Source organism: Coregonus lavaretus (genome assembly GCF_964263955.1).
Source record: "Coregonus lavaretus genome assembly, chromosome: 20".
Classification (NCBI taxonomy): Eukaryota; Metazoa; Chordata; class Actinopteri; order Salmoniformes; family Salmonidae; genus Coregonus; species Coregonus lavaretus.
The window spans coordinates 28,291,578-28,315,254 of NC_140007.1; the positions used below are offsets into that span (position 1 = coordinate 28,291,578).

A 23,677-nucleotide genomic window follows, 5' to 3' on the forward strand; every position below is an offset into this window, starting at 1 on the left:
AGTTGGCAAGAGCAGATCTACACACATGGTTTCACAGACACAGAAACACTAAGAAGAGCTTGGACACACACGCAAACACACACCCTCTCCATGCCTCCCTGACGATTTGTGCACATCAGATATTTATAGTGCATAGGGAGGGATGTAGAGTCAATGGTGCTTAGCATGCATGAAATGGCACTTGTTGTAGGCCCAATGCTGTCACATCCCTGGGCCAAAATATTCCACTTGTTTCTATTTGTCTCAAGCTGGAAATGCTTGATTGATTACAAACCAGTCCACACACATTTGAAAGACTGTACAGATTCCTGCGGGTGGTTTGGGGGGAGGGGGGGGGCTTGGAAAGTAACAATAGGGAACATGAGATAAGTTATTTCCAGGCACAAATTGAGAACTCTTAAAGGTCACCATTTATTGAAATATCAGACAGGAAGAAATGCTACAAAGAAGTTACTGCTTTTATCCAAATCCCTCCTACAGAATGGAGCAAAGCAGGTGGTCTCTGAGCCCAGTAAAAAGGTAGGAAATTGGCAGTGTCATCCTTTGGAGAGGAGGGAAAGAGGGAGAGAATGAAGGGAGACTGAGATTAGAGCTTCACTTCAGAGAATTTAACACAGGTATTGATGTCAGAGAGAGGGGGAGAGAGAGAGCGAGAGGGAGCAAGAGAGAGATAGTCAGCCTCTCTCTCTATCTAATCTTATCCCAAAACCGGTCACTCCTTCCCAACCCCATGTCCTTCCCGCAAGCTCCAGAATCTAGACACTCTAAACAAACTTTAAACAAACTTGTCTGTGCGTTAGAATTTTAAAGGGCAGATCTGGATTGTGCAGAAACCCAAAGAATTAAACCAATCAGGTGGTGAGAGACAATTTAAACGACTCTGCCCTTTAAAATCACACTGCAATTCGCTGGCCTATGCCGAGTATGCTCCCATGATGTAGCAGTTCATTAAAGGTGCATTTTCATGTAGCGTATCCACTCTGACACAGCTGGTCCATTCAGCCATCAAACCAAAGTGCCAGTATAGACAAGGCCAGGGGAAGTTCAGGATCATAAACCCAGGCCAAGCTGCTCCTGGTCAGGCTGCTGCCTCCAAGGTTGTGGTGAAGCCAAGGGTGACTTTTATCCAAAGTACACCGCAGAGCTGGATAATACATCAGATCGGCATTAATTAAAACACAAAGTCTAGTTAGTGTCTGTTGTATAAGCTACATCTAAACCACTGAGGGAGGATAAAAACAATCAGGGAATAAAAGGAGAGAGAACAAGGGAATGCAGTCTGTTCTCAGAGACTCACTCTGAAGGCTATAATTTATGACCGCCCCCTAATGTAAATGACTGTAACCATAGCAGACAATCAACATTTCCCACTCACCTTCACTGTCTGGAGAAGAGAGGAAATACATTGGAAACAGAAAGTGCTGCTACAGCATCCCTTTACCAACGCTCGGAGTGTTCAAATGATGCATAATTTGTGTGGAAGGACACATTCACCACACACCACACACCACACACACACACAGACAGAAGAACACACACACCCCAACTCTTTTGAGAGGTGAATGTTTCAGGGGAGGTGTGTGTGTGTGTGTGTGCGTAGGATAGAGAGTTAAGCCTAGGTGAGGAGGGACATCTTCACTCTGACACAACATGGCTCTCTAAATTACAGCTCCCGACCCAACGGCCCACTCTTCTGCCTGGCCAGCTGGGACCTCCATCCTCCATCCTCTTCTCCATCAATCCTCATTACTGAAGCTGCTAAAAACCAACATGGCTGGAAAACAACAACGCAGCACATCAGGGGCTGGATAACCCTTGTCGGACTGGCAACACCAGCCAACCGGTTATTGACATACAGTTCTATTACGGTGAGGCAGCAGCTGGTACTCAGGCAGCCAACTGATTGTGAGGGAAAGAATGTGAGACTGTGGAAGTGTTGTCTGAGCAGCTGTAAGGTGAGAGTGGTGCACCACGGGGCTCCCAACAGCAATAATGGCATCAAACACATAACTGTTGACAGCTGCGTGATAACACAGGTTGTGTTGGACTTAAACTTGTGAATAGGCTGAATAGGTTTTGTGCGTACTGTGCAGCTTTCTGTTCTGTATGGTACAGAGCCTAGATACCTCTCGTGTGTTAAGCCTTTCCTTGTGTCCCCCTCGCTCAACCCTGACTCGGGTTGCAAAGCTACCGGTAATTTACCAAAGCTACAGGAATTTTCAGTAATTTTTGTAATTAACAGGAATTCAATGTCAATCTATCATAACTTTGGTAATGTATACTTGAATAACTTTTTAAAAAATGTATTCATATATTAGTATTCATTGTTTATATGTGTCCATATTGTCCATGAGTTTCTAGTAGATAGACCATATGGTTCAAGAGAACATAGCCTAATTCATGAAAAAATCATTGGCATTATTTTCAATTACCTCTGCAACTCGCCCAACTATTGACTTATTTCACAACTGCCACCAATTTGACGCCAAAACATTGACAACAAATACATACTGATATTGTGAAATGAATAAAAGTGTATAAAAAATATAATGGATATTTCATGCTGAAACCCTCATATTAAACACCAACGGTATTCACTGAGTTAATGGTTTATATTTAGGATAATGTTTTACAGCTTTGTCATTTTATGATTTATTTAAAAATCATGTTATTTAATTATTTCAAATATTTTACTTGTGATAAGGCCACACGGTGGGCTAGAGATAATTACAGATACCTGTGATCATCTGAAGTACCCAAAAGGGCCATTAGATGTCTTGTGATAGATTACATAAAATCCTTGAAAGATACATAAATTCTGGTAGTTTATTGGTAAACTTAGAAAGTTTCCAGTCATATACCCTCCCTTTGCAACCCTAACCCTGACTGCTCTATCTGCAGTGCTGTTGTGTGTTCTTGGCTGCAGCTCTTTTTTAATCATGGCAGTGTCCTTGGAAATATTTAACAGTAATTTATTCACAGCAGTTGTGATTGACTGTCAGTGTGTGTGTGTGTGTGTTAGAAAGAGTGAGAGAGAGTGAGAGAGGGAGCCTAGGGGGTTCACTGGTATTTTCATCTTTAAATGCTTTCATTAATTGCGTTTACAGAGTTATTTAGTAAACAGGAACATCACATTATGGTGATTCGATGCCAATGTCACCAACCATGTGAACATCATCTAATCAGACAGCCACTGAGTGGCGGAGACCCAATAAGTCTAATCAACTTCCAGGCATCAAACCAACCAACTGTTACAGTCCTGTCAGAAGGGCTAAAAGTTGACCTTTCTAATGAGATGACGCATGCCTCAACACTGTACAGCACATGTAATCTGAGCAGGTAATTTGATGAACTGTATTCAATTATCCAATTAGGAAAATAGCATGGAATGTTTGGTGACATTACATTCATAAACACCCTTTTCAATTATTTTCAAGAAAAAGCTTCATCATGCAACGCAATGATGCCATCAATCATGCAATGTAGGCTTTAACCTGTGTGAATGAAGAAACTGCAATTCTTCAAAATGTTCCTGACGTGAATGAGATCTCTGACAAAGACATCACACAAGGAAGGACAGGAACGCTTGAGGACCTGGGTCTTATTGCACAGAGGAGAATCAGGAACGTGTGATTGAATGAAAGGGGGAGGCAGGGATCTCAGGGGGGTTTAAGTAAATTGGAATTTACAGGGAATGCTAATGGGATCTGTTAAGGTTAATGGACGGCTGCATCGATACTTGATTAATACCAACTGAAGGAGGAGGAGGAGACTGACTCTGAGGAGGTCTGACTGACTTTGAAAGGAGGTAGGCAGGCAGAACAAAAAACTAAAAAATAGACATTGTTCCAGAAGATGAGAGAAAGAGACAGTGAGATAGGAAGGAGGGGGTGAGACAGCCCCAGATTAGCCCCAAAGGAGTGAGAGGTAGGTCAAATATAAGAGGATAAGGAGAGAGCAAGAGAGAGCGGGGAAGGAGGAGTGTGTGTGTGAGATTGACTCACCATGTAGTGCAGGTCATCAAAGCCATTGAGCAGCAGCTTGCTCTCGTACTGCGGCAGCCCCACGTGCTCCAGCCAGTCTCCCACTGGCTGGTCCAGCAGCCGCCCAGCCGCCCCACCTGTAGATAGAGGGAAGTGCTTGAGCAGGGAGAAACCTTTGAGCCGGTAGCAGCGGCACTCCAACGACGACACATGGCACTGCCACATCATCCTGGGCCAGCAGAGCCGAGCGCACCAGCACCACGAGGGCAGGGAAGACAGCGTGACGGTGGCACCACAGTGGGCAGGCGGCAGCTCCCGCACAACAGCGGGGGCCAAACCACTTTCACCTGGGATCGAGTTAAAGACCACTGGGTCTCAGGGGTTTAGGGGGTCGAGGGTCTTGTGGTTGTCTCTCCTAGTTAACAGCTAGAGTGCTGTGTCCACTCTGCTCTGGTTACCAGCTCAAAACCACTCAAAAACAGATATACATTCAACAGAGTCGAGAACAGCCACACATGTAACATTGTCCTGCTTAGACGACAACCATAGACAAAATGGTGCATATACTCAAATACATTTACACAAGATGAGTTCCCTTGAAACAGGCTATTCTGTCTAAAGTTGCAAGCATGCAGATTCCTCTTCCCGCTAATTTGCTCCAGTTGTTAATGAGCGAGAGGATCTCTGAAACTAGAGAGAAGCGTATCACAGCAGTTGGGGGGTTTCTCTCCCGGGGAGGTGATTCGTTTCGGCCCAGTGAATAGTTCTTTAGAACTCACACGGAGCAGCAGGAGCCGAATGATTAATACAGTTCATCCATGGCCCATCCCAGTTTCTCCCCACTCCTCCACACGGTCAGTAGATCACACTCACACACACGCTCTCACACACACACATACCAGGCAGGAATCTCCCACCTGGATCACGCGTGAATCAGGAAACCCAGCGTGGCAGAGAGGACCGACAGACAGAGGTGATAATTGAAAACAGAGTGACAGTAATTAGCTTTAGTTGGCTATGATGAATCAATCAAGGTTACTAGCTATGCTTAGAATTAACTCAATGTCTACATGTGGCTCCTGAAACAGAAAACACTAGAGTGGGATGGGTAACTGCTGAGATGGTGCTTTCACTCTGGACCTGTAAACAATTTAATCTAATACATGAACTAACTAATTCTGATCAAAGCTAACTCAAAGCATGCACCTTTGAGTTAATCCTAATGATTTAGGCTATACATGGTCACCAACTTGCATGACTTGGGATCAACATCACTCATTTAAGTCAAAGCTGAATATTAAAACATAATCTGTCCCCCTGTGCAGCCATCTGCCATCACCACTCAAACAGTTGGTCTAGTATCCTTCAAAATAACTGCAAATCATTTAACTATTTAAATAGGGCACTCTGCTCCCAGGCCAATCTTGAGAATCAATGTTTTTCTGTGCCTAAATGACATAATAGATACAGTAGATATAACTCATCAATACAGAGATATCAAATCCTACAACTGACTAATACAAAACAATCTATATTACAACCAATATGGTTTGTTAACCTATATCAACTCTACTACAACCCCTGACCCTGTCCTGTCAGAGTACCCAGAGTTCTGATCCTGTCATTCCACACAGCACATACACACACACTTTAGTCCTCTCAGCACACACACTCCAGTCCGTCCACAGCCAGTACACTTCAGAGTAGGAACAAATCTAGCAAGTATCCAGAGTCCGCTACTTCATCCGGCTTTTAAGACCCGCGGCAAGTCTCCAGGTTAAACTCCTATGCAGCCGGCATGAAAGCTTTGAGATCGCAGCTCTTCAGGCACACAGTCTGTCTGTCACTCACTCTTCGAGTAAACGGCAGGCAGCTCCCTTTAACTCAGATACTCCATTCAAGGTGTTCAGGCAAACGGATGGTCCACACACAATCCTGGAGATGCTCGGGGTGGTGTCCTTCCATTGTCTAGACTGTTCACAGTCCTACTGCTTGCGATTCCTCTCTCTCCCTCGCTCTCTCTCTCACTTCCTCTGACTCCCCTCTTCTCACTCGCTTGCTCTTCCTCCATTCCTCCCTCCCCTTCCCTCTCTCCCTCCCCTTCCCTCTCTCTCCCTCCCCCCCTTCCCTCTCTCTCCCTCCCCCCCTTCCCTCTCTCTCCCTCCCCCCCCCCCCCCTTCCCTCTCTCCCCCCCCCCTTCCCTCCTCTCTCTCTCTCTCCCCCTTTCCCTCTCTCCCTCTCCCTTTCTCTGAGACACTGCAGGGCTGCTGTTCATTGTCTGTGAGTGTGAGCTGCTGCCATTGCTTTCAACTACAGAGACCCCTGTCCCTCACTACTTTCACTTGTTCTCTGTGACTCTGATCTTTTAATCGCCATCCGTTTCTTTTGTCTTTCCTTCTCTCTAGATTTCTCTCCATCTGCCCTCGCTAAGGGGCTCATCAGCCAGCAGAGAAGAACAGGACAGGAGGCTTGGGACAGGTTCTATAGGGACCAGCAAGAGGGAACTTCACAGCTCTGCCGCTATCTACCACCACCACTGTGGAGAAGCAGGAATACACAGAACTCAATCAGAAGAGAGAACAGTGTATTTTCGCATGGTGTGCAACAGAAAGACAGCCTTTCTCAAAGAAGCCTTTCCTAGCAGCAGGTCCCATGATCCCACGACAGTCAACTCATTGAGATGGTGCTAAGGGGTCTGGCTGGTGGAAAATATGCTTTAGTTGATTTAGACTCACAGAGGAAGGTTAACACCCAAACAGCCCATGGAGCGCAGCAGAAGCAGGCCAAGGAAATAACAGCTTTACTGCCTTATTCTTGCCTTATTGCAAGTCTGCAAGGGAAAATGAGCTCATCCCCTGAAATACATGCCTGTTAATATTTTAACAGCTCACTCCAAATGTAGACCACAACAAACAAGCGAGAAACTGCCAGAATGCAATAACGTGGTGGCCAACTGTTTTCCTTTTTCTCTTTCTTCATTGGAATATAGCCGTCGGTTTAACATTCAAGGCTGGTTCATCCTCCTTCTGTGACTGTAAAGCAGCAGGATGTTGTGGAGAGGTGGAGAGGAGGAGGATGGAGGAGGAGGCTGACAGGGATGGAGGCCATGCTTCTGGTTCACTACCACAGTCCCCTGGTCCCCGAGTGACCATCCAGCAGAGCTAAAGCACAGGCCAGCTTTATAGGAGTGTAGCAGACTGTACTGCGGGCTAACATACATAGGTGGTATATTCACTGCACAGAATCATGTGACTGCACAGAGATCTGTTAAAATGGGTCTATAGTAAATCCAATTTACGGAAATACACTTGGTCCCTTCCAAGTTTAGCAATAATGTCCTACAGCCACAAAGCAAACGAGGGCAAAAGCAGCGAGTGGGGGGTACAGTGTCGGACCCCCAGTGAAGTCACTTTGGCACAAGTGGTGTACCAATCTGGGTCAGAAAACAGTGTCTGAGACAGCCTTAAACCAAGGACAGCCACAGTGTGAGCCAAATGGATCCATGTCCTTACAGTAAACCTTCTACTTAGGTTACATAGAACACACTGGGAATTGTTGAAGATCATTTCTAACAATGGCTGATTAAACTCAACTATTAATCTACATTCAAAATATGGCCATGTCCTTCACTGGTACTAATGTAATCTCTGGTCACCCACTATTATAACGGGTCCCTCTTATGTGCTATTCAAAGAGCCAGCTGTCCACCCGGATGGTACATTTGTGTGTCTGATTCAGTCTTCACTAACATCAACCCATTCATCACTTCCCACATGCTCTCTGATTGTGAGCGGAGTGGAGCAGGAGCGAGCGGGGAGTGCGAGCGGACGGATTTTGGACAGAGCGCAGAGCGGCATTTTTAAAAGGACGGAGCGTCGCCCTATGTCCCGCTCCAATTTCGCTCCGCTCACACCACGAGTCTGAAGGATGCTCAAGCCTGACCCAGAATCCATCTGTGTCTTGCACAGTCATCAACAGTAGACTATTTTCAGTCAAAACTCGGCTCAATAATTAATATAAAACTAACTAACAATGATAATGTTGTTCAAGAAAAAGAATGTGGTGACATCGTTTCAGTCAGTAAAGATTATTTTTGGAATCTAAAAAGACACATCTCTCGAAAACACGAAAGTGTGCTACGTGAACACGCTGGGAAGAAAGCAAAAGGTTAGCAAGTTGAATAGGGTAACATGTAACAAAAGTGTAAAGTAAATATAGCCTAATATTCAAACAAAATAGTTTTGTCATTCAAAGTAGGCCTAATATATGGTTCGTTTAATTTAATTTGTGTCGTCCATGAATTTGTATTTTATAGAGCAAGAGGAGCAGCAGCAGCAACAAGAGAAAAGGGTTGAGGAATTCAAAAGTTTCTTCACTGCACACAAAGGCCTAACCATAACAAGGGAGAGAAAAAGAGAGCTGGATATAGCATTTTTAAAAATGATTTACATGGACTATGAACCGCTGTGTAAAGGAGAACGCGAAGGGATGCAACACTTCGCCAGCACAGCTCAACCGGGCTACACCCCCCCATGCTACAACACCGTACGGGACACACTCATGCCACATGCCCCGGAAGAGATAAGCCAAACTGCAAGACCTACTGCAAAATGGTGATGGGCTCGTTCTGTCAGCGGACATTTGGACCAGTAGAAGAGGGCACAGCTTCCTTGGCATTGTGGCCAGTTTCATTGATGGGACGTTCCGGGGGCACACGGTTTTGTTGGGCTGTGAGCACATACAGGGGCACCATACCGCATATCGTATTTACCAAAAGTATGAAAGTGTACTGAAATATTGGAACGTGCAACGACGTGTGATTCGGGTCGTCACTGACAGTGCCAGCAACATGATCAAGGCATTTAACCTCCTCCCTGGCACTGAAGAGGAGGCGGAGGGTGAAGTGACCGTGGATGCCAGCAGCAGCGCAGAACATGAAGAGGAGGATGAGGGACCACCTGCGCCCTCGCAAGTCCATGTGGAAGTGATAACCTCTAATGTAGAAACTATGATAAATCAGTACTTTACTGTGTCAAATTTACATCTGAGATGCCCCATTCACATGCTTCAGCTGGCGATCAAAGACGCCATTAACGAGCACGACAACATTAATAGGCTGTTAGTGAAAGTCAGGCACCTGGTGAAAAGTGTACGCAAAGCACCCTGAACACAGAGGAAACCGACCAATTAGGTGTCCGCACCACAAATGCCTGCGCCACTCGATGGCGCAGCCAGCTGCGGATGATTCAGTCGTTCATCCGGTTGTTCCAAAAAGACCCGTTATGGCAAAACAAACTCAAGTCTAATGTTGCTAACATCACCCTGAATCGAGTACGGCAGCTGACGCACCTTGTCAGTGTGCTGACACCACTGGCAGACCTCACAGACAAAATGCAGAAGGAGCTGGGGAACCTGGGGATGATCCTCCCTGCTGTCACAGAAATCACATCCCTGCTCACCGATGACACTCACGCTGCACTTTCAATGGGCATCGCTGCTTTTGCAGAAACATTGGCAAACAATGTGTCAATTCGCTATGGAATATACTACACTGATAAACATCTCATTTTAGCATCAGTGTTTGATCACCGTTTCAAGACAGAATGGATAATCCGAGATGAGTCTGTATGCAACAAACTCGGGGAGATCCGCGACCTCCTCATAAAAGAAGCTGAGGAAATTAACGCTCCCAGCGGGACACCCGAGACAGACACCCCACCCGCCGCTGACCTGAATTCCGAGCCTGAACCAAAAAGAGCTCGCCTGTTCGGGTCATACTTCAGTGAGCAGCTACGCATAACCGGAGACGCCAAAGGTGAAGTCGAAAATTACCTCTCATCCCCGAGACAGAACCCGGACGCAGATGTTATTCGATTTTGGAAAGAAAACTCCACGTCTTTTCCCCGCCTGGCTAAAGTAGCTCGCATTGTGTTCAGCATCCCAAGCGGGTCTGCGAGCGCAGAGAGGGTTTTCTCCGCAGCTGGCCTGCTGTCAAGAAACCACCGCATGTGTCTGAAGCCTCAGAAATTGGCCAAACTTGTGTTCTTGAAGGTGAACTCAAAAAGAACTGTAGATAAGGAAGCAATTCATTTTTTTTTTATTTTTTTTTTTTAAGTTTGACAATGGATATAAGCCAATTTAAATTGTAATCCACGTGCAAGCTGCGCAAAAGTTAAGTTATCAGAATTTTGGCCTAATAGTTAATTTACTTTTAAAACTTTGATGTATAGCCTGTATATTTTTATTTATATAATTAGGCCCATTGATTCGTTTAATTTTACAAGACTTTTTGTGTATATTCCTTCTTACATAGGGTAGGCCTAATTTGTAATTTGAAATAAAACATTTATATTTGGAAAATGTTGTCGTTGCTCTTTAGTTCTTTGGGAGGTAAGGCTGTGGTTTAAGCTAAAAGTGAAATACATGCAGATTTTTTTCATTTTTTGGAGCGAGCGAGGGGGCGATGCAAACTTCGTTGAGCGCTGAGCGATAATGAGCGGACTGGCCTGATGTGGCTTTGAGCGGGGGGAGCGGAGGGGTGAACAGCTCCGTGAGCGAGGAGCTGAGATTCTCACCGCTCCATTCCGCTCATATGCTCTGGTTGGGTTAAATGCGGAAGACACATTTTGGTTGAATGCATTCAGTTGTGAAACTGACTAGGTATCACCTTTCCTCTATGCTGTCAGTGTGGGTATCATGATTAATGCATTTACTGTATCTTTCAAGAGTCGGCTCAGTTCCCCGGCAGCTATTCACATGACTCAAATGACTGGTCTCCAGGGACCATTACAAAGCCCAAACAGCATACACATGAAGTGGTCGTGGTGAGTCCACTAACAGAATGCCTAAAGAGACACACAAGCACAAATAGGATGCCAAGGCATGAACAACAATGCCAACTGAATAACATACTTTATTAAAACTAATGGACATGGCTTTGAAGAAAAGAGGAAGCAGTGAAATGGAACATTCTGAAAAATAATTTACTTGTTGAATTATCTCTGCCAATATAGCCAAGTGTGTAATGAAGGGCTTTACCTTATAGCGCCAGGGACACACGGTTGGACTCACAGAGCACATCACTCTAACTGGGATGGAATTTATTACACAATATGGTAAAGGAAGATAAAATCTAGAGGAAAGAAACTATCACATTTATTTATTCTCTTTATACCCATCAACATGCAGAACTGACTATAGGAAAGATAATACAAAGCTGGACTTTGGAAAGATGGATCATGGTAGTCTTAACTAGAATGAGAGTTTTTATATTTTGATAAGTATTAGAATAGGCTTACTTGAAAATTGTGTTTTCAATAATAGACCAGGGAAATAAAAGTTGAAATTAGGTATGGATGTTCTTAAATGAAAGTGACAGGGGAAATGTAACCTGTACCATGTTCACTAACCGGAGTAAGTGGATGCATTGCATATGATAATAATGTATGTTAAGTTACGTAAAATGCTTTGGGTGAGGGGATTGTCATCTTACCTGGGGTAGCGTACTGCTGGTCTCTGGAGAAATCGATGCCTGCGCCAATCAGCGTCATGATCTTCTCAATCTGAGGAGAGGAGCAGAGTGTCAAAGGGGAAGACATGAGTTACCCACATACATTGAATCCCACACTGCAGTACAGTAACCCTAAATTAATAATGTATAATCTCACTGGCCAGACTTGTCTGAGACCTGGGGGCTGTGGGAAGAGACTGGGCTAACCAATACATAGAAATGTTATTAAGAATTGCTAAGAAATGACTACACATCTGAGTATCATGTTACAACTGAATATTTAGAGGGACTGCATGGTAGTCTAATTCATTTAATATCAACATTTATTTCTTATGAGCCTTTGCAGCCTGCAGCCAAAACATATGAACAATGTAACTCGATATTACAGTAGCAGCCAGCGAGCCATTCTTTTATTAATTCATTTACAGTACCTGATGGCAAACTGAATCAGACTTCAACAGGAAAGAACACACATTTGGATAGAGAAAAAGAACTGGGGCTGCATATGATGTAGCTATTATTTCCCTACTTCAGAGACCTCTGTGTTTCCTTCTTCCTCCTTTCTAAATATACAACAGAAATACGACCACCGGGCGATCGATCCAAACCCAAGAAGGACTTGTTATTGAATATTCCCCAATGAAGCATGCCTCTGACACACACAGAACACATCTCCCCCATCATACAACTATAGGTACTCTGATACGGTATAATTCATCATGAATCGACATGAGAGTGGAAACACACACACACACACCTGTCCCAAACCCATCTCCCTCAAATTCATTCAACAGCAAAGCAGCAGCAGCAACAGGCCGTAGAGCAGCAAGATGAAATCTGTCACACACCAGACAGGCCGACCCAACAAGAGAAATATAATCCCTCATTCTAGTTCCTTGGCCCCAGGACAGAGACAGAAGGCCAACAAACACTGCTGTCAGAGTTGTCAGCCACTATTACAGTGTCACCCAAACACTTCAGTCTCCACTTGCAGGACAACATGTGCTCCGTCATGAGACAGGCTTTATTCTTCACGAGGCCCTTTTTTCATGGTTTGGAACAGATGGCTGTTGCACGACTGACACTTAATTCTATCAGTGATAATTTTCAAGGACAGATGTCATTTCACACAGGAATCATTTTAGGGTTTTGATGTAAAAAATCTTTGTGTTCGATGATGTGTTCAAATGTCAACAGTGCTTTTGCACAGTTGTAAAGAAAAAGGCTAAAACTCTAAAAGCAAAGGAATTTCACTGCCTAAAGCACTTTATAGTTTATGAAAGAGCCTTGTCTCTATCCAGCTGAGAGGTTAGATGCAATGCAGATTCTCCCTCAGAGATTAGCTAAGGGCCACTCTGCATCAGCATGTCTGATTTGACCTCTCAGGGCTCTACGCTGACCTTTTCTACAAGGAGCACCTGTGCGCCTAAGTTGAAAAATGTAGGTGCACACAAAGAAATGTAGGAGCACAATGACAAATATTTGAGATATTAAAGTTAAAATCCTAAATTTTTCTAGGCGCACTGGTGCTCCTAAATTCAAATTCCAGGTCGCACAGCACAATATTTAGGTGCATATGCAAGTAAAATGGTCACACTGTAGAGCCCTGCCTCTGGTCGACACTGCATTCTGCTGCCTGGAGGCACTAGGAGAACAGGAAGTCTTAAATACACTCCAGTTAACAATTTAATAATACCATCTACCGTTCTCAACCACTAGAACTAAAGGAAGAAATGGGAAGTAATCCCACATTATACACATCGGACCAGAATAATGAAATGTGATTGCCAGTTTCTCAGGTCAATGCACAAAGAACAGGCCTGGCCTCTATTATGTAACCTTACATTTGAAAGGAGGAGAGTGAAATGCATTAGCCCCACTTTGGAGATGGCTACCTTGGATATTACTTTAATTGGATACCTTAGTCAGTTTGACACTTGGTGAGCAGTCAGTCTATGTATATTTCCCAGCAAAAAGATAGAGTGGAAATTAGCGTTCAGAGTGATTACTGTTTAATCATCATGGGAAGAGTTAGCTACCAATTGGCACAAAAAAATAAGTTGACTATGAAATGTCTAGCAATGAAGCATACTTAGGTAGGGGTCTTGCCTTGCAGACAAAGCAGTAAACAACAGACTAAAGGTTAGATTGTTAGAGTAACAAGAGTATCACAAAAAGTGTATTGCCAAAAATAACAATCGTATTCACCTCCATCAATAAGAAGGACCAAGAAGAAGAGGAAGGACCCACACCAGAAAGAGAAGAGTACCAGAGGAGGACAAAAAAAAAACACCAAAGGAGATATATGAAGGACGTGCTCTCTTACACTTTCAAAGGACTGAGATCTCCGCGGAGGTAGTGTGGGAGGCATCTGCTGGGAGAGAGTCAGGTTGTTGTTTGGTTTTCATTTCCACATTCTCATGTCTATCCACAAATAATTATTTGGCCCAGCAGTGCAAAATGTGTGAGACCAGACCTGACTTCCTACATTTGAAGAACCTTCAAAATGGAAAACATGGCCTTGACAAACGTCCTCATTGAAAAGAAGAACATCCTGCATCAAGAACCGAACTGCAATTGTGAGAGTACTTTGTTGATTAGCGATGCCTAGCTTGTTTAAGATCTTAATATTAGGTCATTACAGTACAAAAAATTTTTTGTAAACCTATGAACTGGCATCATGCAGCCATCTGGCCGATCATTTAAAGAGCTGAAGTGTGTGTTAGTGTGCATGCATGTGCGTGTGTATTACTCTTCTGAAGTTTCCTTTTCCCTTATTTATTTTCAAAGTTAATCCCGATTATCTGCAAGAAAGACACTTCACTTCAATGCAGAGTGTGAAAGATATAAATTAATTTGATCCCTTTGATGCTCTATCTGATCTCCCAATTTTACCTCCCTACACTGTGAGGAGAAACCCACTCCAGAACCAGCCTCACCGTCACCCTAGACAGATCAGGAACTGGATGAGTCACACAGCTTTATCAGAAACACCCACACACCTCTCCATGCAGTACTATCAGAGATAGCTCTCGTTTTACTGAGGGTTTTACCCTCCAGGTGTCAAAAACGGTTTCATGTCTTTTCTGCCATTTAGAACAATACTGGAGCTGAAGGTAAGCCCGGGAAAATGTTTAAAGACTCCAGCCATCCAAGCATTAAACTATTCTCTTTGCTTCCGCACGGCAAGCGGTACCGGAGCAACAAGTCTGACACCAACAGGCTCCTGAACAGTTTTTATCCCCAAGCCATAAGACTGCTAAATAGCTAACAGAATGACTACACAGACTATCTTCATTGACCCTTTTATTTAAATGTTTCACTGACTCAATGCAACACAGGACTCTACACACTCACTCACACACACACACACACACACACACACACACCATATTCCTACTGACTACACACACACACACACACTCACATACAATCATCATATATGCTGCTGCTACTCTGTTTATCATACATCCTGATGCCTAATCACCTTACCCCTATCCATATCTACCTCTATCACTCCAGGATCCCTGCACATTGTAAATATGGTATTGGCACTGACCCTGGAACTGATCCTGTATATAGCTTACTTACTTTATTGTGTTCTTATTATTTATATTTCTCGTGTTTTTGTTCTACTTTACTTTACTTTATAGTACCACTGATATTGACTACTGCATTGTTCGGAAATAGCTTGTAAGAAAGGCATGTCACTGTACTTGTGCACGTGACAATAACTTGAAACTTGCTCACCAACAGAAATTAACATAGCATATCAAGCATAAACACATTTTAACCTGTTAAAACAAGTGTCCAGTTGCAAATGGGGCAAATGGGACTTTTTATGACAGCAAGCGACAAGCTGGCTGGCACACTGGCTGACTCATTCAAGTAGCCTAATTTGAAACAGATGGGACTAAACTACATTTCCCATCACCATCTGCTGGTTCTCCATAGCAGTCTTAACTGGCAGCCTCCACACTAGCTCTCCACTCTGTGTTCTCACTAAGGAGGAGGCAGATGCATGCTCAAAAGAAGGGGGACAAGAGGGTTTAGCCTGAACTGAGCTATTTGAGACAACTCTTTTCTCTCTGCCCTCCCTCCTCATTAAGTAGTCCCCTCCATGGCACTGGTACTGTTATCTTTACAATGCTAACACCATGGAATGACAGATCCCTCCCCCCATTATAGATAGATAGGCTATGTATGTGTTCATGAATGTGAATCCAATGCACCTCATCTGAACATGTGTTAGACATTCATGGACGGTGATGTTTCTTTTCAAAAAGGACAGGTTTATTATATAGAACTCTCTCGGGGTAGAGGAGCCTTGGGAATGAGAAATAAATAAAATAACTATGAGAACAATGGAATTGAGCTACAGCTAGATGTCATAACCATAACTCATGCTGAATAAAAGACAAAAAGGTCAATAAGGATACATTCCTGGACACTGTTATTCTCACAGGATGAGGACACATTATTTTCTAAATATCATAAATTACATTGCATTGCTTCCCTTCCAAACCTGATGTTGCAATTAACAGGAGAGATTGATGAGTTTGGACAATTATCACCCTGTGGAGGAATGCTGGGTCTCCTGTAAAGTGGTTACACAAAGCTCTAACTGTGGCCTGCCCAGATAAATATGACAGGACTGTGGCTTCATTAAGGTCTACAGGCTCTCTGTTTGCCTGCAGAATAAAACCCTCGAGTGCCATCAGTTCCCAGTAATGAGCAGTTTTGGACAATACAGCCCCGCCAGCATCCTCTGTCCGTCTGAGTGGCTGTGCTATACACTGCTGTCTGGTAATCTGTCTAGGAGCTGAGGCTGTCAGGGTAAAGTGCTGGAGTAATGTTATGCTACACTTTTTCATGGAGGAGACGTCTGCATTCTATCTCCCCCTTCCAGAACCTGACTGACGAACCCTGTACCTCTCTATAATGGTCTCCCAGCCTGTGCCACAGGACATTACCCTGAATACACCCACCTCGAGCATATGGGACCCCAAAGGTGCCAATAGGAAGAAATTATTGATTAAATCACACAGCAGTATACACACCAAGCTGTGCTCCTACACACACAGACAGGCACGTGCATACAACACACACACACACTTCAAATGCGTGTCCACTGTGCAGTGCTAGCACCATTCAACCTTGAGATTTTGGCTCCCCTTATCCAACATAAGAATCAGCTTTAGAGGCTGCAGGCGGCAGGCCGTGACAGGTAGGTCTAATATACTGTGAGGCTAAGTAAATTCATCCTGATCTGAGCAGAGGATATAACAGCCTGGTGGTTCCTCAAGGTAGGTCCTATAGGCCTACATACACAGCCAAGGAAGCTTCTCACTGGGATAGATGCTCATGGCCAAACACAGTGCTGAGACTGGAGAGAGAAGGATGAGAGCTGCAGAGCAGTGTGCAGCTTTACAAATGTAATCCATATATAGGTCCTAGAGACACATCCATTGTGAGAGGGGCTCTCTAGTGTCTATGGGCACCATCAACCTGATACAATGACCAGAGGTCAGAGGTCAGGGGGGTGTTAAAGGTCAAAAGCTGAGGAGGGAGTGGGTTAGCTACCAGGTGGGGTTTGGGGTCAGAGTGATGCAGAGAAAACTTTGAGACAGAGGGAGGGAGATGGAAATGGAGAGAGAGTGAGAAAAAGATAGAGCGAGCCCTTAGCCACTGTGTTGCCAGGGCCAGCTGGCAGAGTGTGTTGGAGGTAAAATAAAGGTCTGCCACATGGAAAGCGTGCCCAGTCCAAGGCGCCGAGCCTCACATTGGCAAGCTGGCACAGAGGGCTGGGCCTGGGGGTGGAGAGGCCATTCAGAGGGCCTGAACACTAACACAACACCCTCTGAACAGGTGCCACGGGATCTACACTGACACTGGTACACAGCACAATCAATAGTCTCCACCAAACGCCCCAGAGAGTGACTCCCATTTGGTCACCCCAGGCGATGACACACACCACACAGAGTTTGGTTTGATCCCAGCAGCAGGTCCTAACCCACAGCATGTGGGATTTACTGCTCTTATTATCCAGGGTCTCTAGCCATCTCCTCTCACAGAGGGAGAGTCTAGGAAAATAACTTAACCCTCTCCAAACAAACAGTTTACATTAAACATGCTAACAGATACAGAAAAAGAACATAGCAACATTAATATACTCCCATAAAACAGCCTATGGAGTTTAAAATGCCACAGAAGATTAGGTCTAACCTTTCAAAGTCTCGGTCAATGAGGTTGGCTAAAGTAGGAAAACATCCTTGACTTTATACATTTCATTCTCCAATTTCAAGTTAATAAGATGGAAAAGCAAATGTTACATTATTATTAATGGAAAAATATCCTTAAAGAAAGAGAGGTAGGCTACAACATAATTTCTATTAATGGTAGATTGGTAAATTGAAATTAAAATACACTGTGTAAAGAGAATCAATATACTCACAAAAGCTGGCTTCATAGTGGCAATTGGATCCGTGGGGAGCAGGACAGAAAACGAAGTGGGTTGTTAGATGACTACCCTTTCTTCTCAGTCTCTGTCTATGCATCGCCCTCTCTCTCTCTTTCTCCTTCTCTCGATCCCCTCCCATCTGTGGTTCTACTCTAACTGGCCCACACAATGTGCCCCCTGGATTGTCATGTTCAGTCTGATCCTAAGACCGAGACAAACCCGCATTAGCATGGGCTTTAAACACACACACTGTAACAGACCCGCACACGCGCATGCACGCACGCACACGCACGCACGCACGCACATACACGCGCCTGCGCGCGCGCACACACACACACACACACACACACACACACACACACACTTAAATGCAGAGGTGCAGGCCAAGACCTCATGCAAGTCAAATCTCCTCGTCTGGAAAGTAGAGGCAGGCTGTGTGTGTAAAGAGAAGAGAAGAGGGTGTGAGAAAAGGAGGAGTTAGCAGACCCAGACACACAATGAAATAGCTTTTTTTGGTGTCCTGGGACCCCCTCGTCCACACGTTGTCACACAGCTCAGTAGAGTGTTCCAGAGCAGCCAGCCGTGACCAGCAAGATGGCCGCCCGCAGCCAGGCTGGCTGCTCCTCAGAGCAACAGTAGGGAGGGAGAGACAGCTAAAAGAGGGCTACACTTTCAAAACTGCCCTATTTATAGAGGATATTCGCAGGCTTATAAAAATCTAAAACAAAGGACGGGGAAAGTTATAAAACAATCATATTTTTGCTTAATATTGCTTTCATTTCTTATAAACATTACAGACAGAGTACTTGAGGTTTTCTTGAAAATAGTGTGAGAACAGAGGTTCAGTGAGCTTCACTGCTCCAGAGCAAGGAACTCTGGGATACAGAGCTCATTAATATTAACCTAGCTCCTCTGGGACCACAATAGGTTGAAGAGTACTGCAGGCTTTTGCATATTTTTCTATTTCAATGAAAAAAAATCTTATTTTTTTGTCACATTTTAATGTATGTCTACTTCTTAAAGGCCCAGTGCAGTAAAACATGTGATTTTCCTGTGTAAGAGCTGTTTGAAAAGACCGCCTGATATTTCAGCCTGTTTTGGGGGATGGAGTTTTGGCCTGCCTGATGACATCACCAGGCAGTTAACAAGTTAATAGACCAATAAGAAAAAGGGTTCCAAACCTCTGCCAATAACAGCTAGTTTTCCCCTCCCCACTCAGACCACTTCCAGAGAGTGTATCTTTGCTAAGAAGCTATTTGTTTATTTTTGGCCATTTTAATTGAAAACAATCACAGTAAGGTACTTAATTGTTACCCAGAAAATATTTGATATTGAGATAAAAATGGCTGCATTGTACCTTTAAGAAAACTGTCCATTTGGTGATGAGTCAGGTAAGTCGCTCTGGATAAGAGCGTCTGCTAAATGACTAAAATGTAAAATGTATACTGTAACCCAGGGCAACCCCTCCTGGGTGACAGAGCATCACTGCCCTAGTGACAGTCCACCTACTCCTAATGAAAGAAAAATATATTAACTATTCAATAGACTTTTAAAAAAAAACTATGAATAGTCATGAAGACAAGGACATAAAATAATTCAGAAAATGAACTTTTTCTTGCCAAAGGAAAGAACTTGCATACTGTACTCTCTCTCACACATCACGGATAGGCTACATGCTAATCCGAGTGATGTGTTGAAAGGCAACGTTCGGCTGTTATCTTGAACACTGCAGCTCAGGGTTTCTGCATTAGCGTTCACCTTGGCTGGGTTGTTGAGCAAACTTTCAACTCTCCGGGCTGCTATACCGCAATAAGTGATCCTACCTGACCAGCTGACAGCCTGCAGGCTGAGGGGGTGACAGAGATTGACAGGGAGCCTGTGAATACACAGACAAGGAGGCAATAATGGGTGTTGTAGGAACTGAGATCTCTGGTAACCGTCAAACCTTGACATGAAAGGTATGTGAAGAAAAAAAGAGATTGTCTTTTAAACTTTCAATTATGAAGCAATCCTGCCACTACTCATAGGAGGTACAAGTACTCAAAACAGGTCAGGGCACTCAAGAGGTCGCAGTACCTAAATGAGGCCACTACCCTGAATTCAACAGAAGGTCCATCACACAGGAACACAATTCCATCTGCTCTGTGACTAGATCCTGCAACAGGCAAGGGAACACTAGTCTCCAAGCGAAGAACCTTCTGCTTTCCTTTGCTGCTCAGTCTCATCTCCTACATTATGCAACCAGATCCATTGAGGCTATTCTCATTGACAAACATTTAAGGAGAGGCAGTGCAACGACATTTCAATTTACACAACATGTACATAAACTTTTCATATTACATTACATCCTTGCCTTACCTTTCGTTGTGGTTGGCAACATGACATTCTTATTAAGCTCAGTCAATTCAGGAGATCTGCATAACTAACTGTAGACCAGGAAAGAATATCTGCAGGATTATCGCTGGTGCTGCTCTGATCAGTAGGGAGCTGCTGTGGTGTGGTGTCCCCTCCTCCTATCACCACCCAGCTTCATCATGACTTTATCCACAAGCAGCCTCTAGGAAAGGCCGAATCACATCTCCCAGCTCCAGGATTTCATGAGGTGAGGTGTTAAATCAAGCTGTGGGTGATTACAGCGTACAGAGTCGGATCTGACTCCTGTGTCACTCATAATGTAGGCTAATCCCAGTAGCTACAGTATCATCAGGAGGGTATAAAGTAGTCTCATATTGCTGAAAGTTTCAGCAGGGGAATTAAAGATTCAAGCAGGCAAGCTGTTCCAATCTGGTGACCCCATTACCCACTTGGGACTGACTGCTCTACAACAGAGAGAAGAACCACACTGATAACAATAACACTGTGCCTGCAGGAGGGGACTGGAATGACAGAGCACTTTGAGGTAATGGGACAAAGTTAATTCTGTGCAACTTCTAATGGACTGTTTTTGATTTGAAGTAATTGATATTGGAAAACAATGCATATATTTAGAGGGTGAACGCTGAATGACCTTGAAGACAGCTGTGACACAGACGTATTCATGAAATTCACAGAATAACATTTAAACAGTAGCTTCACGAAAGTAATTTAATAAGTTTAGTATGTCTTACAGTTGTACAAACAGAATGTTATGACTGGAGTCTCGATTAGAAAGTGAAACAGTCTGTTCTCTTCAATTTATCTCCCCCTCCTCTCTCTCTCATTGTCAGTGTTTATTTTTATTTATTTTATTTCACCTTTATTTAACCAGGTAAACCAGTTGAGAACAAGTTCTCATTTACAACTGCGACCTGGCCAAGATAAAGCAAAGCAGTGCGATAAAAACAACAACACAGAGTTACATATGGGGTAAAACAAAACAAAGTCAAAAATACAACAGAAATACATATATATACAGTGTGTGCAAATGTAGCAAGTTATGGAGGTAAGGCAATAAATAGGCTATAGTGCAAAATAATTACAATTAGTATTAACACTGGAATGATAGCTGTGCAAGAGATTATGTGCAAATAGAGATACTGGGGTACAAATGAGCAAAATAAATAACAATATAGGGATGAGGTAGTTGGGCGGGCTAATTTCAGATGGGCTGTGTACAGGTGCAGTGATCGGTAAGGTGCTCTGACAACTGATGCTTAAAGTTAGTGAGGGAGATAAGTGTCTCCAGCTTCAGAGATTTTTGCAATTTGTTCCAGTCATTGGCAGCAGAGAACTGGAAGGAATTGCGGCCAAAGGAGGTGTTGGCTTTGGGGATGACCAGTGAGATATACCTGCTGGAGCGCAGACTACGGGTGGGTGTTGCTATGGTGACCAATGAGCTAAGATAAGGCGGGGATTTGCCTAGCAGTGATTTATAGATGGCCTGGAGCCAGTGGGTTTGGCGACGAATATGTAGTGAGGACCAGCCAACCAGAGCGTACAGGTCACAGTGGTGGGTATTATATGGGGCTTTGGAGACAAAACGGATGGCACTGTGATAGACTACATCCAATTTGCTGAGTAGAGTGTTGGAGGCTATTTTGTAAATGACATCGCCGAAGTCAGGGATCGGTAGGATAGTCAGTTTTACGAGGGCATGTTTGGCAGCATGAGTGAAGGAGGCTTTGTTGCGAAATAGGAAACCGATTCTAGATTTAACTTTGGATTGGAGATTCTTAATGTGAGTCTGGAAGGAGAGTTTACAGTCTAACCAGACACCTAGATATTTGTAGTTGTCCACATACTCTAGGTCAGACCCGTCGAGAGTAGTGATTCTAGTCGGGTGGGCGGGTGCAAGCAGCGTTCGGTTGAAGAGCATGCATTTAGTTTTACTAGTGTTTAAGAGCAGTTGGAGGCTACTGAAGGAGTGTTGTATGGCATTGAAGCTCGTTTGGAGGTTTGTTAACACAGTGTCCAATGAAGGGCCAGATGTATACAAAATGGTGTCGTCTGCGTAGAGGTGGATCTGAGAGTCACCAGCAGCAAGAGCGACGTCATTGATATACACAGAGAAAAGAGTCGGCCCAAGAATTGAACCCTGTGGCACCCCCATAGAGACTGCCATAGGTCCAGACAACAGGCCCTCCGATTTGACACATTGAACTCTATCTGAGAAGTAGTTGGTGAACCAGGCGAGGCAGTCATTTGAGAAACCAAGGCTATTTAGTCTGCCAATAAGAATGCGGTGGTTGACAGAGTCGAAAGCCTTGGCCAGGTCAATGAAAACGGCTGCACAGTACTGTCTATTATCGATCGCGGTTATAATATCGTTTAGGACCTTGAGCGTGGCTGAAGTGCACCCATGACCAGCTCGGAAACCGGATTGCATAGCGGAGAAGGTACGGTGGGATTCGAAATGGTCGGTGATCTGTTTGTTGACTTGGCTTTCAAAAACTTTTGAAAGGCAGGGCAGGATGGATATGGGTCTGTAACAGTTTGGATCTAGAGTGTCACCCCCTTTGAAGAGGGGGATGACCGCGGCAGCTTTCCAATCTCTGGGGATCTCAGACGTTACGAAAGAGAGGTTGAACAGGCTAGTAATAGGGGTTGCGACAATTTCGGCGGCTAGTTTTAGAAAGAAAGGGTCCAGATTGTCTAGCCCAGATGATTTGTAGGGGTCCAGATTTTGCAGCTCTTTCAGAACATCAGCTGTCTGGATTTGTGTGAAGGAGAAGCGGGGGGGGGGGGGCATGGGCAAGTTGCAGCGGAGGGTGCAGAGCTGGTGGCCAGGGTAGTGGTAGCCAGGTGGAAAGCATGGCCAGCCGTAGCAAAATGCTTGTTGAAATTCTCGATTATTGTAGATTTATCGGTGGTGATAGTGTTTCCTAGCCTCAGTGCAGTGGGCAGCTGGGAGGAAGTGCTCTTATTTTCCATGGACTTTACAGTGTCCCAAAACTTTTTGGAGTTAGTGCTACAGGATGCAAATTTCTGTTTGAAAAAGTTAGCCTTTGCTTTCCTAACTGCTTGTGTATATTGGTTCCTAACTTCCCTGAAAAGTTGCATATCGCGGGGGCTATTTGATGCTAATGCAGTACGCCACAGGATGTTTTTGTGCTGGTCAAGGGCAGTCAAGTCTGAGGAGAACCAGGGGCTATATCTGTTCTTAGTTCTGTATTTTTTGAATGGGGCATGTTTATTTAAGATTGAGAGGAAATTACTTTTAAAGAACAACCAGGCATCCTCTACTGACGGAATGAGATCTATATCCATCCAGGATACCTGGGCCAGGTCAATTAGGAAGGCCTGCTC

At 44.2% G+C, this 23,677-nt stretch overlaps 1 protein-coding gene across 2 annotated transcripts in view; it reads right to left on the reverse strand.

Moving 5' to 3' along the window:
* The window catches only part of LOC311148236 (ankyrin repeat and SAM domain-containing protein 1A-like), a gene marked incomplete at its 3' end in the record, with an annotated part of 125,938 nt that overhangs the window by 36,659 nt on the left and 65,602 nt on the right, over positions 1-23,677 (reverse strand). For both annotated transcript variants that reach the window (XM_084185133.1, XM_084185132.1), the window contains exons 15-17: positions 13,820-13,864; positions 11,476-11,545; positions 4,005-4,120 (exon numbers count right to left, since the gene is read on the reverse strand). In XM_084185133.1, coding sequence (XP_084041259.1) covers positions 4,005-4,120; positions 11,476-11,545; positions 13,820-13,864 — 231 coding nt within the window. The remainder of the gene's footprint in view (positions 1-4,004; positions 4,121-11,475; positions 11,546-13,819; positions 13,865-23,677) is intronic.